Raw genomic sequence first — 14,084 nt, 5'->3', positions numbered from 1 at the left:
CGGGTGAGCAGTGAGTGAGTGAGCGGTGAGTGAGTGAGCGAGTGAGTGGTGAGTGAGTTGTGAGTGAGTGAGCGAGTGAGCGGTGAGTGAGTTGTGAGTTAGTGAGTTGTGAGTGAGCGAGTGAGCGGTGAGTGAGTTGCGAGTGAGCGAGTGAGTGAGCGAGCGAGTGAGCCGTGAGTGAGTTGTGAGTGAGCGTGTGAGTGAGCGAGCGAGTGAGCGGTGAGCGAGTGAGCGGTGAGTGAGTTGTGAGTGAGTGAGTGAGCGGTGAGTGAGTTGTGAGTGAGTGAGTGAGCGGTGAGTGAGTTGTGAGTGAGTGAGTGAGCGGTGAGTGAGTTGTGAGTGAGTGAGTGAGCGGTGAGTGAGTTGTGAGTGAGTGAGTGAGCGGTGAGTGAGTTGTGAGTGAGTGAGTGAGCGGTGAGTGAGTTGTGAGTGAGTGAGTGAGCGGTGAGTGAGTTGTGAGTGAGCGAGTGAGCGGTGAGTGAGTTGTGAGTGAGCGAGTGAGCGGTGAGCGAGTGAGCGGTGATTGAGTGAGCGGCGAGTGAGTTGTGAGTGAGTGAACGAGTGAGCGGTGAGTGAGTTGTGAGTGAACGAGTGAGCGGTGAGTTAGTTGTGAGTGATTGAGCGAGTGAGCGGTGAGTGAGTGAGTGAGCGGTGAGCGAGTGAGCGGTGAGTGAGTGAGCGGTGAGTGAGTTGTGAGTGAGTGAGTGAGTTGTGAGTGAGTGAGCGGTGAGTGAGTTGTGAGTGAGTGAGTGAGCGGTGAGTGAGCGGTGAGTGAGTGAGCGAGTGAGCGAGTGAGTTGTGAGTGAGTGAGTGAGCGGTGAGCGAGTGAGCGAGTGAGCGAGTGAGCGAGTGAGCGAGTGAGTTGTGAGTGAGTTGTGAGTGAGTGAGTGAGTTGTGAGTGAGTGAGTGAGCGGTGAGTGAGTTGTGAGTGAGTGAGTGAGTTGTGAGTGAGTGAGTTGTGAGCGAGTGAGCGAGCGAGCAAGTTCGCTCCGCGTGCCCGCAGGGCCACGATGGTGCCGGCGTCCATTGTGCTGGGCGCCGGCGCCGCTCCCCTCTGGGCCTCCAAGTGCGCCTACCTGACGGCGAGGGCCCGCGGCCGGGCCGCCATCGTCGGCCGCTACTTCTCCCTCTTCTTTGCCCTCTTCCAGAGTGGCCAAGTATGGGGCAACCTCGTCTCGTCGCTCGTGCTGACGCAGGCGCCCGGCGCGGGTAAGGTGGGCGGAGACTCGCGACGGGCCACGCCCACCGACGTCGCTCGCGCGCGTGGGGTAGATGAAGGGGGCGGAGACTCGCGACGGGCCACGCCCACCGACGTCGCTCGCGCGCGTGGGGTAGATGAAGGGGGCGGAGACTCGCGACGGGCCACGCCCACCGACGTCGCTCGCGCGCGCGTGGGGCGGATGAAGGGGGCGGAGACTCGCGACGGGCCACGCCCACCGACGTCGCTCGCGCGCGCGTGGGGCGGATGAAGGGGGCGGAGACTCGTGACGCCCACCGACGTCGGTCGCGCGCGCGGAGTAGATGAAGGGGGCGGAGACTCGCGACGGGCGACGCCCACCGACGTCGCTCGCGCGCACGTGGGGTGAATGAAGGGGGCGGAGACTCGCGACGGGCCACGCCCACCGACGTCGCTCGCGCGCGCGCGGGGCGGATGAAGGGGGGGGAGACTCGCGACGGGCGACGCCCACCGACGTCGCTCGCGCGCGCGGGGTAGATGAAGGGGGCGGAGACTCGCGACGGGCCACGCCCACCGACGTCACGCACACGCAACTCAGTGATCGCGTCATTAACACCGCGCCGCTGGCCCTGCTTGGCCCCCCTGAGGCAGATCCCCTTCGCCCTGCGAATCTCCCAGCGTCGTGAACGCGGACTCGGTTCATCGCCAGCACAGAACGCCTGCGAGCCCTGTGGCCACCCTCACCACCCCACACACCTCCACGCCCCCTCCACGCCCCCTCCACACCCCCCAATCCCAGCACCCCGGCCATTCGCCACTAAGCGACGTGCCAGGCCGGGTGCACTTCGAGGCTACCACGTGAAAGTGTCGACGGCTCTCGCTGCTGACTTGGAGGAGGAGGTCGCGGTGCCAGACCCAGCAGGTGCCACGGGTTGGCTAATGGAGATGACCACCGGTAGAGGCGCCACCGCCAGTTCCTTGCGGCACAAACGGAAAGCCTCGACATCCCAGCGCCACACCACACACACCACCACAAAAGACAAAGACAAAGATCCCCGTATAGCCTTAACAGACTGTAGGGGCAAGTGCTGTTAGCGAGCACCTATGAAGGCCGGAACGGTACACGAGGGGGTGGGTGGCCAGCACCACGCCCGACCGCCTTTGTCTCCCTAGTGGCGATATTTACACACCGCCCCAGGTACTCATTTGAGGCTGAGTCGACCTAGGGGAGGCCCGGGACCGGTTCAGATAATCGTCACTGGTGTTGGCCGTGAGCGGGAATTGAACCCGGGTCGCCAGGTTCATAGCGCAGCGCGCTAACCGCTACACTACCGCTCCCCACACACCACCACACACACACCACCACCCACACCACCCACCCACCCACACCACGCCCCTCGATTCCAGATGGCACGGCCAACGCGTCCCTGCTGCTGCCGCTGCACTGCGGCGTGGGCAGCTGCCACGGGGAGGCTCCGGGCGGCGGCGGCGGCGGTGGCGGCCTCGAGGAGGTGCCGGGCGCCGTTCAGCCGTCGAGGGTCACCGTCTACATCGTGCTCAGCGTCTACAGCGGTGAGACAGCGGACAAACCCGGGGGGGGCGCTGCGGGGGGGGGCGGGGGGTGCCCGCGCACGCGCACACACGTGCTCCGTCAGGAGTGTGGTGTGTACAGGTGTGTGTGTACAGGTGTGTGTGTACAGGTGTGTGTTGTGTGTACAGGTGTGTGTGGTGTGTACAGGTGTGTGTGTGTACAAGTGTGTGGTGTGTGTACAGGTTTGTGTGTGTACAGGTGTGTGAGGTGTGTACAGGTGTGTGTTGTGTGTACAGGTGTATGTGGTGTGTACAGGTGTGTGTGTACAGGTGTGTGTTGTGTGTACAGGTGTGTGTGGTGTGTACAGGTGTGTGTGTGTACAAGTGTAGTGGTGTGTGTACAGGTTTGTGTGTGTACAGGTGTGTGAGGTGTGTACAGGTGTGTGTTGTGTGTACAGGTGTGTGTGGTGTGTACAGGTGTGTGTGTGTACAAGTGTGTGGTGTGTGCACAGGTGTGTGTGTGTACAGGTGTGTGTGTGTACAGGTGTGTGTGGTGTGTACAGGTGTGTGTGTGTGTACAGGTGTGTGTGTACAGGTGTGTGTGTGTGTGTACAGGTGTGTGTGTGTGGTGTGTACAGGTGTGTGTGTGTGTACAGGTGTGTGGTGTGTGTACAGGTGTGTGTGTGTACAGGTGTGTGTGTACAGGTGTATGTGGTGTGTACAGGTGTGTGTGTGTGTGTACAGGTGTGTGTTGTGTGTGTGTACAGGTGTGTGTGTGTGTACAGGTGTGTGTGTGTGTGTGTACAGGTGTGTGTGTGTACAGGTGTGTGTGTACAGGTGTATGTGGTGTGTACAGGTGTGTGTGTGTACAGGTGTGTGTGTACAGGTGTGCGTGGTGTGTACAGGTGTGTGTGTGTACGGGTGTGTGGTGTGTACAGGTGTGTGTGTGTGTACAGGTGTGTGTGGTGTGTACAGGTGTGTGTGTACAGGTGTGTTTGTGTACGGTGTGTGGTGTGTGTACAGGTGTGTGTGTGGTGTGTACAGGTGTGTGTGGTGTGTACAGGTGTGTGGTGTGTACAGGTGTGTGTGTGTACAGGTGTGTGTGTGTGTACAGGTGTGTGTGTGTGTACAGGTGTGTGGTGTGTACAGGTGTGTGTGGTGTGTACAGGTGTGTGTGTACAGGTGTGTGTGGTGTGTGTGTACAGGTGTGTGTGGTGTGTACAGGTGTGTGTGTGTACAGGTGTGTGTGTGTACAGGTGTGTGTACAGGAGTGTGTGTGTACAGGTGTGTGGTGTGTACAGGTGTGTGTGTACAGGTGTGTGGTGTATACAGGTGTGTGTGTGTGTACAGGTGTGTGTGTACAGGTGTATGTGGTGTGTACAGGTGTGTGTGTGTACAGGTGTGTGTGGTGTGTACAGGTGTGTGTGGGTACAGGTGTGTGGTGTGTACAGGTATGTGTGTGTGTGTGTGTACAGGTGTGTGTGTACAGGTGTGTGTGTGTACAGGTGTGTGTGTACAGGTGTGTGTACAGGTGTGTGTGTGTACAGGTGTGTGGTGTGTACAGGTGTGTGTGTACAGGTGTGTGGTGTGTACAGGTGTGTGTGTGTGTACAGGTGTGTGTGTACAGGTGTATGTGGTGTGTACAGGTGTGTGTGTGTGTACAGGTGTGTGTGGTGTGTACAGGTGTGTGTGGGTACAGGTGTGTGGTGTGTACAGGTATGTGTGTGTGTGTGTGTGTGTGTACAGGTGTGTGTGTACAGGTGTGTGTGTGTGTACAGGTGTGTGTGTGTACAGGTGTGTGTACAGGTGTGTGTGTGTACAGGTGTGTGTGTACAGGTGTGTGGTGTGTACAGGTGTGTGTGTGTGTGTACAGGTGTGTGTGTACAGGTGTATGTGGTGTGTACAGGTGTGTGTGTGTACAGGTGTGTGTGGTGTGTACAGGTGTGTGTGGGTACAGGTGTGTGGTGTGTACAGGTATGTGTGTGTGTACAGGTGTGTGTGTACAGGTGTGTGTGTGTACAGGTGTGTGTGTGTACAGGTGTGTGTACAGGTGTGTGTGTGTACAGGTGTGTGGTGTGTATAGGTGTGTGTACAGGTGTGTGGTGTGTACAGGTGTGTGTGTGTGTGTACAGGTGTGTGTCTACAGGTGTATGTGGTGTGTACAGGTGTGTGTGTGTACAGGTGTGTGTGGTGTGTACAGGTGTGTGTGGGTACAGGTGTGTGGTGTGTACAGGTGTGTGTGTACAGGTGTGTGTGTACAGGTGTGTGTGTGTGTACAGGTGTGTGTGTGTACAGGTGTGTGTACAGGTGTGTGTGTGTACAGGTGTGTGGTGTGTACAGGTGTGTGTACAGGTGTGTGGTGTGTACAGGTGTGTGTGTGTGTGTGTACAGGTGTGTGTGTACAGGTGTATGTGGTGTGTACAGGTGTGTGTGTGTACAGGTGTGTGTGGTGTGTACAGGTGTGTGTGGGTACAGGTGTGTGTGTACAGGGGTGTGTGTGTGTACAGGTGTGTGTGTGTACAGGTGTGTGTGTGTGTACAGGTGTGCGTGTACAGGTGTGTGTGTGTGTGTACAGGTGTGTGTGTGTACAGGTGTGTGTACAGGTGTGTGTGTGTGTACAGGTGTGTGGTGTGTACAGGTGTGTGCGTACAGGTGTGTGGTGTGTACAGGTGTGTGTGTGTGTACAGGTGTGTGTGTACAGGTGTATGTGGTGTGTACAGGTGTGTGTGTGTACAGGTGTGTGTGGTGTGTACAGGTGTGTGTGGGTACAGGTGTGTGTGGTGTGTACAGGTGTGTGGTGTGTACAGGTGTGTGTGTGGTGTGTACAGGTGTGTGTGTGCAGGTGTGTGTGGTGTGTACGGGTGTGTGTACAGGTGTGTGTACAGGTGTGTGTGTGTGTGTGTGTACAGGTGTGTGTGTGTACAGGTGTGTGTGTGTACAGGTGTATGTGGTGTGTACAGGTGTGTGTGTGGTGTGTACAGGTGTGTGTGGCGTGTGCAGGTGTGTGTGGTGTGTACAGGTGTGTGTGTGTGTACAGGTGTGTGTGTGTACAGGTGTGTGTGTGTACAGGTGTATGTGGTGTGTACAGGTGTGTGTGTGGTGTGTACAGGTGTGAATGGTGTGTACAGGTGTGTGTGTGTGTGTGTACAGGTGTGTGTGTACAGGTGTATGTGGTGTGTACAGGTGTGTGTGTACAGGTGTATGTGGTGTGTACAGGTGTGTGTGTGGTGTGTACAGGTGTATGTAGTGTGTACAGGTGTGTGTGTGTGTACAGGTGTGTGTTGTGTGTACACGTGTGTGTTGTGTGTACAATGTGTGGTGTGTACAGGTGTGTGTGTACAAGTGTGTGGTGTATCAGGTGTGTGTGGTGTGTACAGGTGTGTGGTGTGTACAGGTTTGTGTGGTGTGTACAGGTGTGTGTGTGTGTACAGGTGTGTGTGGTGTGTACAGGTGTGTGTATACAGGTGTGTGTGTATACAGGTGTGTGTGTACAGGTGTGTGGTGTGTGTGTACAGGTGTGTGTGTACAGGTGTATGTGGTGTGTACAGGTGTGTGTGTGTACAGGTGTGTGTGGTGTGTACAGGTGTGTGTGGGTACAGGTGTGTGGTGTGTACAGGTATGTGTGTGTGTGTGTACAGGTGTGTGTGTACAGGTGTGTGTGTGTGTACAGGTGTGTGTGTGTACAGGTGTGTGTACAGGTGTGTGTGTGTACAGGTGTGTGTGTACAGGTGTGTGGTGTGTACAGGTGTGTGTGTGTGTGTACAGGTGTGTGTGTACAGGTGTATGTGGTGTGTACAGGTGTGTGTGTGTGTACAGGTGTGTGTGGTGTGTACAGGTGTGTGTGGGTACAGGTGTGTGGTGTGTACAGGTATGTGTGTGTGTACAGGTGTGTGTGTACAGGTGTGTGTGTGTACAGGTGTGTGTGTGTACAGGTGTGTGTACAGGTGTGTGTGTGTACAGGTGTGTGGTGTGTATAGGTGTGTGTACAGGTGTGTGGTGTGTACAGGTGTGTGTGTGTGTACAGGTGTGTGTCTACAGGTGTATGTGGTGTGTACAGGTGTGTGTGTGTACAGGTGTGTGTGGTGTGTACAGGTGTGTGTGGGTACAGGTGTGTGGTGTGTACAGGTGTGTGTGTACAGGTGTGTGTGTACAGGTGTGTGTGTGTGTGTACAGGTGTGTGTGTGTACAGGTGTGTGTACAGGTGTGTGTGTGTACAGGTGTGTGGTGTGTACAGGTGTGTGTACAGGTGTGTGGTGTGTACAGGTGTGTGTGTGTGTACAGGTGTGTGTGTACAGGTGTATGTGGTGTGTACAGGTGTGTGTGTGTACAGGTGTGTGTGGTGTGTACAGGTGTGTGTGGGTACAGGTGTGTGTGTACAGGGGTGTGTGTGTGTACAGGTGTGTGTGTGTACAGGTGTGTGTGTGTGTACAGGTGTGCGTGTACAGGTGTGTGTGTGTGTGTGTGTACAGGTGTGTGTGTGTACAGGTGTGTGTACAGGTGTGTGTGTGTGTACAGGTGTGCGGTGTGTACAGGTGTGTGCGTACAGGTGTGTGGTGTGTACAGGTGTGTGTGTGTGTACAGGTGTGTGTGTACAGGTGTATGTGGTGTGTACAGGTGTGTGTGTGTACAGGTGTGTGTGGTGTGTACAGGTGTGTGTGGGTACAGGTGTGTGTGGTGTGTACAGGTGTGTGGTGTGTACAGGTGTGTGTGTGGTGTGTACAGGTGTGTGTGTGCAGGTGTGTGTGGTGTGTACGGGTGTGTGTACAGGTGTGTGTGTGTGTGTACAGGTGTGTGTGTGTACAGGTGTGTGTGTGTACAGGTGTATGTGGTGTGTACAGGTGTGTGTGTGGTGTGTACAGGTGTGTGTGGCGTGTGCAGGTGTGTGTGGTGTGTACAGGTGTGTGTGTGTGTACAGGTGTGTGTGTGTACAGGTGTGTGTGTGTACAGGTGTATGTGGTGTGTACAGGTGTGTGTGTGGTGTGTACAGGTGTGTGTGGTGTGTACAGGTGTGTGTGTGTGTACAGGTGTGTGTGTACAGGTGTATGTGGTGTGTACAGGTGTGTGTGTGTACAGGTGTATGTGGTGTGTACAGGTGTGTGTGTGGTGTGTACAGGTGTATGTAGTGTGTACAGGTGTGTGTGTGTGTACAGGTGTGTGTTGTGTGTACACGTGTGTGTTGTGTGTACAATGTGTGGTGTGTACAGGTGTGTGTGTACAAGTGTGTGGTGTGTACAGGTGTGTGTGGTGTGTACAGGTGTGTGGTGTGTACAGGTTTGTGTGGTGTGTACAGGTGTGTGTGTGTGTACAGGTGTGTGTGGTGTGTACAGGTGTGTGTATACAGGTGTGTGTGTGTGTGTATACAGGTGTGTGTGTACAGGTGTGTGGTGTGTGTGTACAGGTGTGTGTGTGTGTGTGTGTATATATACAGGTGTGTGTGTGTGTACAGGTGTGTGTGTACAGGTGTGTGTTGTGTGTACAGGTGTGTGTGTGTACAGGTGTGTGTTGTGTGTACATGTGTGTGGTTTGTACAGGTGTGTGTGTGTACAGGTGTGTGTTGTGTGTACAGGTGTGTGTGGTGTGTACAGGTGTGTGTTGTGTGTACAGGTGTGTGTTGTGTGTACAGGTGTGTGTGGTGTGTACAGGTGTGTGTTGTGTGTACAGGTGTGTGTTGTGTGTACAGGTGTGTGGTGTGTACAGGTGTGTGTGTACAAGTGTGTGGTGTGTACAGGTGTGTGTGGTGTGTACAGGTGTGTGGTGTGTACAGGTGTGTGTGGTGTGTACAGGTGTGTGTGTACAGGTGTGTGTGTACAGGTGTGTGGTGTGGTGTGTACAGGTCTGTGTGTGTGTGTACAGGTGTGTGTTGTGTGTACAGGTGTGTGGTGTGTGTACAGGTGTGTGGTGTGTACAGGTGTGTGTGTACAAGTGTGTGGTGTGTACAGGTGTGTGTGGTGTGTACAGGTGTGTGGTGTGTACAGGTGTGTGTGGTGTGTACAGGTGTGTGTGTACAGGTGTGTGTGGTGTGTACAGGTGTGTGTTGTGTGTACAGGTGTGTGTGGTGTGTACAGGTGTGTGTGTGTACAGGTATGTGTGGTGTGTACAGGTGTGTGTGGTGTGTACAGGTGTGTGTGTGTACAGGTGTGTGTTGTGTGTACAGGTGTGTGTATACAGGTGTGTTGTGTACAGGTGTGTGTGTGTACAGGTGTGTGTGTACAGGTGTGTGTATACAGGTGTGTGTGTACAGGTGTGTGGTGTGTGTGTACAGGTGTGTGTGTGTATACAGGTGTGTGTGTGTGTGTAAAGGTGTGTGTGTACAGGTGTGTGTGGTGTGTACAGGTGTGTGTGTGTACAGGTGTGTGTGTGTACAGGTGTGTGGTGTGTACAGGTGTGTGTACAGGTGTGTGGTGTGTACAGGTGTGTGTGTGTGTACAGGTGTGTGTGGTGTGTACAGGTGTGTGTGTGTACAGGTGTGTGTGGTGTGTACAGGTGTTTGTGTACAGGTGTGTGTGGTGTACAGGTGTGTGTGGGTACAGGTGTGTGTGGGTACAGGTGTGTGTGGTGTGTACAGGTGTGTGGTGTGTACAGGTGTGTGTGTGTGGTGTGTACAGGTGTGTGTGTGTGTGTACAGGTGTGTGTGGTGTGTACAGGTGTGTGGTGTGTACAGGTGTGTGTGTGTACAGGTGTGTGTGTGTACAGGTGTGTGTGGTGTGTACAGGTGTGTGGTGTGTACAGGTGTGTGTGTGTACAGGTGTGTGTGTGTACAGGTGTGTGTGTGTGTACAGGTGTGTGTGGTGTGTACAGGTGTGTGGTGTGTACAGGTGTGTGGAAGATGCCCTGGTGGTCCCCCTCTTTAAGAAACGGGACCTCACAGACTGTAACAACTACAGGGGCATCTCACTCCTCAGTGTGTCGGGAAAGGTACTGGCAAGGATTATTCAACATCGCCTTGCCAGGCACGCTGAGGAGAGGCTTGCGGAGCCCCAATGCGGTTTCAGGAAAGGGCGGTCCTGCACAGATGCCATATTTTCTGTCCGTCTGCTACAGCAGAGGTGTAGGGAATTCCAACAAGACCTACATCTCTGCTTTATTGACCTGGTCAAGGCCTATGATACCATCAGTAGGCCTGGGCTCTGGGTTGTTCTTCGCACTTTTGGATTCCCTGTCCCTCTGCTCACGATCATTAAGGACCTTCAAGATGGTGAGCGGGCCCGGGTAAAACTACGTGGCCGGGAGTCAGAGCCATTCCCTGTACACCTTGGGGTGGGACAGGGATGTCCTCTGGCTCCCACATTATTTAACATCTATTTTGACCACGTAGTTCGTGAAGCCTTCAATATCGCTACCGGGAGAATTTCCATTTGGTATAGATATAAGGGGAGGCTGATCGATGCCCGGGTGCGGTCAAGGGATGGCTCCCTATTGCTCAACCACGTTATGTATGCCGATGATTTGGTAATAGCTGCTCAATCAGAGGAGTTGGAGACCCGGCTGCTGAGACTGGAGCATGCCACTAAGTCCATCAGCCCCACCAAAACTGAGCACCTGCCTGGGTATTTTGTACCATCGGACACTCCACCCCCACAACTTCCAATCGGTGATGGGGCAGTTGTGGAGAGAGTGGAGAGTTTCCCGTACCTGGGCAGTGTGCTTATGACCCGCTCCAGTTTAACAGCAGAGGTCTCACTCCGAATCAGTCGAGCGGCAATATCTTTTCATCGGTTGCGTAACGCTGTGTGGAAGCTACCTGGTCTGTCGCTCCACACTAAGCTTCATGTCTTCTCGGCCACGGTCATTCCTTCCCTTCTCTACGCTTGCGAAACGTGGACCCCCCTAATGGAACATCTTCGCCGGTTAGAAACAATTAGGCTACCCTGCCTACGATCCATCCTGGGTTTAACCAGGCTGGATTGTGTGACGAGCTCACAAATCCTTGAAAAATCTGGACAAGGTCCCATCGGTGAGCTCCTTTGGCAGGCAAGGCTGCGTTGGCTGGGTCATGTAGCCCGCATGCCCAGCCACTGCATGCCTAAACAGCTTTTGTTCGGCCGGATCGAGGGGGCTAAACGGGCGCGGCACGGGCTAGAGAAGAGATGGAGTGATGTGGTACAGGAGGACGTGGAGCTGAGTGGACTTGCCGATGATTGGTACCAGCGGTGTCTAGATCAGATCGGCCTTTGTGGAGGAGGCTCGTGAAGGACGCTACTGGACAGTTGGAGGCAGTTGCCCTCCAACAACAACGGAGGGCGGAGGAGCGACGCTCACAACAACGAGCTGAGCGCCGGGTGGCTAAAGCACAGCAGGTTGGCACAGTAGAGGGCACAGGTGGTGCATCAGCCAGTCATCTCAGTCAGTCGACCCGTGGCACCTGCTGGGTCTGCCCCGTGACCTCCTGCGAGCGGGCGTTCGACACTTCACGTGGCCTCAAGGTGCACATGGCCTGGCACAAGCGTCGTGGTGACGTCACCGCCACTTAGTGGCGATTAGCGGTTGTTGTGTGTGTGTGGAGTGTGTGGTATGTGTACAGGTGTGTGTGGTGTGTGTGGTGTGTGTGCGTGCGTGCAGGTGTGTGTTGTGTGGAGAGCGGTGGGTGTAGCGGTTAGCGCGCTGCGCTATGAACCCGGCGACCCGAGTTCGATTCCAAATCATGCCCAACACCACCACGTGACGATTATCTGAACCGGTACCTGGACCTCCCCTAGGTCGGCTCAGCCTCAAATGAGTGCCTGATGCGGTGTTTAGTAAATATCGCCACTCGTGAGAAAGGTTAAGATGTTCAAACGCCAACTGGAGTAAACATTATTCAAGGAAGCAGGTGCTGCATTAACCACACGCAGTTCTTTTGGTGAACATGGTAAATGCGTACTCACGTAGGTAAAAAAAATTAAAAATGATTTAATTTAGTTTAACACGTCGGCTTTCGCGACCGGTACTATTCATAATAAAGGTTGTTGGGGTTAGATCGCGTTATTTATAAATGTGTCGTAACCCTCCACCACCCGACACGGCCAATCAGCAAAAAAAAGTGTCACGTTGACAAAAGACAAAAATAGTTCACTGCTTTAGCCCACCGGTGTGTAAATGTTGTGGATGATTTGATTGAATTTATTTTTCATTTATTTTATTTTTTTATTTAAAAATAAATAAAAAATGAATTATTTAATTTAGTTTTCATTTATTTATTTTTATTTAAAAGTAAATAAAATAAATTATTTGATTTAGTTTTCATTTATTTTATTTATTTACAAATAAATAAAATTAAAATAAACGATTTAATTTAGTTTCCATTTATTTTTATTTAAAAATAAATATATTTTTTAAATATTTAAAAATAAATAAAAATAAATGAATGAATTTAGTTTTCATTTATTTTTATTTATTTAAAAATAAATAAAATAAAAATAAATGATTTAAAGCTTTCGTGACTGCAGTAATTCATATTCTTAGCTCTTTCGGTAAAGTCACGTTGAAGGGAAACAATAAAATAATAAAATATATATATAATATATATTATTGTTTCCCTTCAACGTGACTTTACCGAAAGAGCTAAGATTATATAAATATAAATTAATTAATTTAGTTTTCATTAATTTTTATTTATTTATAAATAAATAAATACATTACTCTATTTATTCTCATTTTATTTTATTTATCGTTTACCTACGTGACTTTACCGAAAAAAAAGTATATGAATCCTTGCGGCCACAAAAGCTTCACATCTAGAATGGCAAATGCAATGCTTCATCCTAGCAACAGGTTTCCATTTGGTGTTTGAATATCCGAACACAACGCCTGTTGTATCGCCGGAAAGGCCAAAGCCTCTACTTATTTAACAGACTTTCACACTGCCGATGAAGTTATCCCAGGTACAAGGAGCCGTCCGTTAATGACGTCACGCACCTAGGAAGGTGGTGGGGGGGGGGGGCGGGGTGGTCAGACATTTGTGACGTATTTGTGACGATGGGGTGGAGGGCGGGGGGGCGGGGTTTGAGAGATGTGACGTCACATCAAAACGCGTCAACTTTATATATATAAATAAATAGTGACAACGCGTTCTGCTCAATTAAATAGACTTTGTAATAAATAATACGCATTACAATTCCTTATAGGGGAAACACATACTAATTAACGGATTACTAACGTAGCATATAATCACAATAACACACATTGCAACTAATTACTAATCTACAACTCATTACTAATCATAACCATTGACTGATTACTAATCGATTATATAATTACAATACCCCCCCCCTCCGCCTCTAATCACTGCACCTGATATGAGTTAAGTGATGACGTCACCCTGCTGCTCTATATAAAAACCGGGAGCAAGCGAGGGCTTTACCATTCTGGCGAATTGCCCGATGATGCTGGAAGTATTTACCAGCGAAACGTTACAGTACTACTCAAACTGTAAATGTTGTGGATTCACTCTTCAACACACCGGTGGGCTAAAGTAGTGAACTATTTTTGTCTTTTGTCAACGTGACACTTTTTTTTGCTGATTGGCCGTGTCGGGTGGTGGAGGGTTACGACACATTTATAAATAAACGCGATCTAACCCAAAAACACCTTTATTATGAATTTGTAATAAATGTTTTCTCCTACAACATCATCAACATCAGAGTTGCAGCGACAAATTAAATACGCACTACAATGACAATAGTTTATAGCGATTTGAAGCATGTTTAATTTTTATTTTATTTTGGGGGGGGGGAGGGCAGAGCTTTGTGACGTCATATTTGAGGGGGGGTCAAAAATCGTCCAAAATCGCGTGACGTCATTTATGGACGGCCCCCTAAATTAATTTCGATTTGAAGCTTTCGTGACCGCAGGGATTCATATTCTTCGTTCTTTCGGTAAAGTCACCACGTAGATAGGGAAACAATAAAAATAATGTAAAACAATAAAATCCTCACGACGTTTCGACTGCAAAAACAAGCAATCATCAACAGGTGTGAAAACCACAGCAAAGAAAATTTGAATCGCGACGTTTTATATATATTGTTTTATTTGATTGTTTCCCTTCTACGTGACTTTACCGAAAGAACCAAGAATACGGGGCCCCTAATTGCTCCGATACGTGTGGCATTGTCCTTGTCCTGTTCGCATTCTGGCGACGTTCTCTGCTCCGACACCGGTCGTGAGACGGGGCGATGCGTCGATTGTATCATTGTTCGCAACGAGTATCGTGCGCGGTTCATGAGGTGCTAAGCATCGACCTAAACACCACTCCCGTTGTAGAGAGTGCTTCAAAAACTCATGGCCGAGGATTCGCAACAACACCACGAGGAATCGCATTGACTGGAAGCTCTCGTGGCCGCAGGGATCCATACTCTTTGGCAAAGTCCACGCAGTTAGAAATCAAATCAAAGGGGAACAA

The 14,084-nt window shown here is 51.3% G+C and overlaps 1 protein-coding gene across 1 annotated transcript in view; it reads left to right on the top strand.

The window, feature by feature from the left end:
* The window catches only part of UNC93A (unc-93 homolog A), a 40,342-nt gene that overhangs the window by 9,846 nt on the left and 16,412 nt on the right, over positions 1-14,084 (top strand). Inside the window, exons 3-4 of the mRNA XM_076054472.1 lie at positions 1,004-1,209; positions 2,585-2,749. Of these exons, the coding sequence (XP_075910587.1) occupies positions 1,004-1,209; positions 2,585-2,749 (371 nt within the window). The remainder of the gene's footprint in view (positions 1-1,003; positions 1,210-2,584; positions 2,750-14,084) is intronic.

The sequence above is a fragment of the Petromyzon marinus genome, chromosome 66 (assembly GCF_048934315.1).
Source record: "Petromyzon marinus isolate PM22_M1 ecotype Great Lakes invasive population chromosome 66, UKy_Petmar_22M1.pri1.0, whole genome shotgun sequence".
Classification (NCBI taxonomy): Eukaryota; Metazoa; Chordata; class Hyperoartia; order Petromyzontiformes; family Petromyzontidae; genus Petromyzon; species Petromyzon marinus.
Note: the sequence above shows the minus strand (reverse complement) of the source record. Positions and strands in the feature narration are given on the sequence as shown.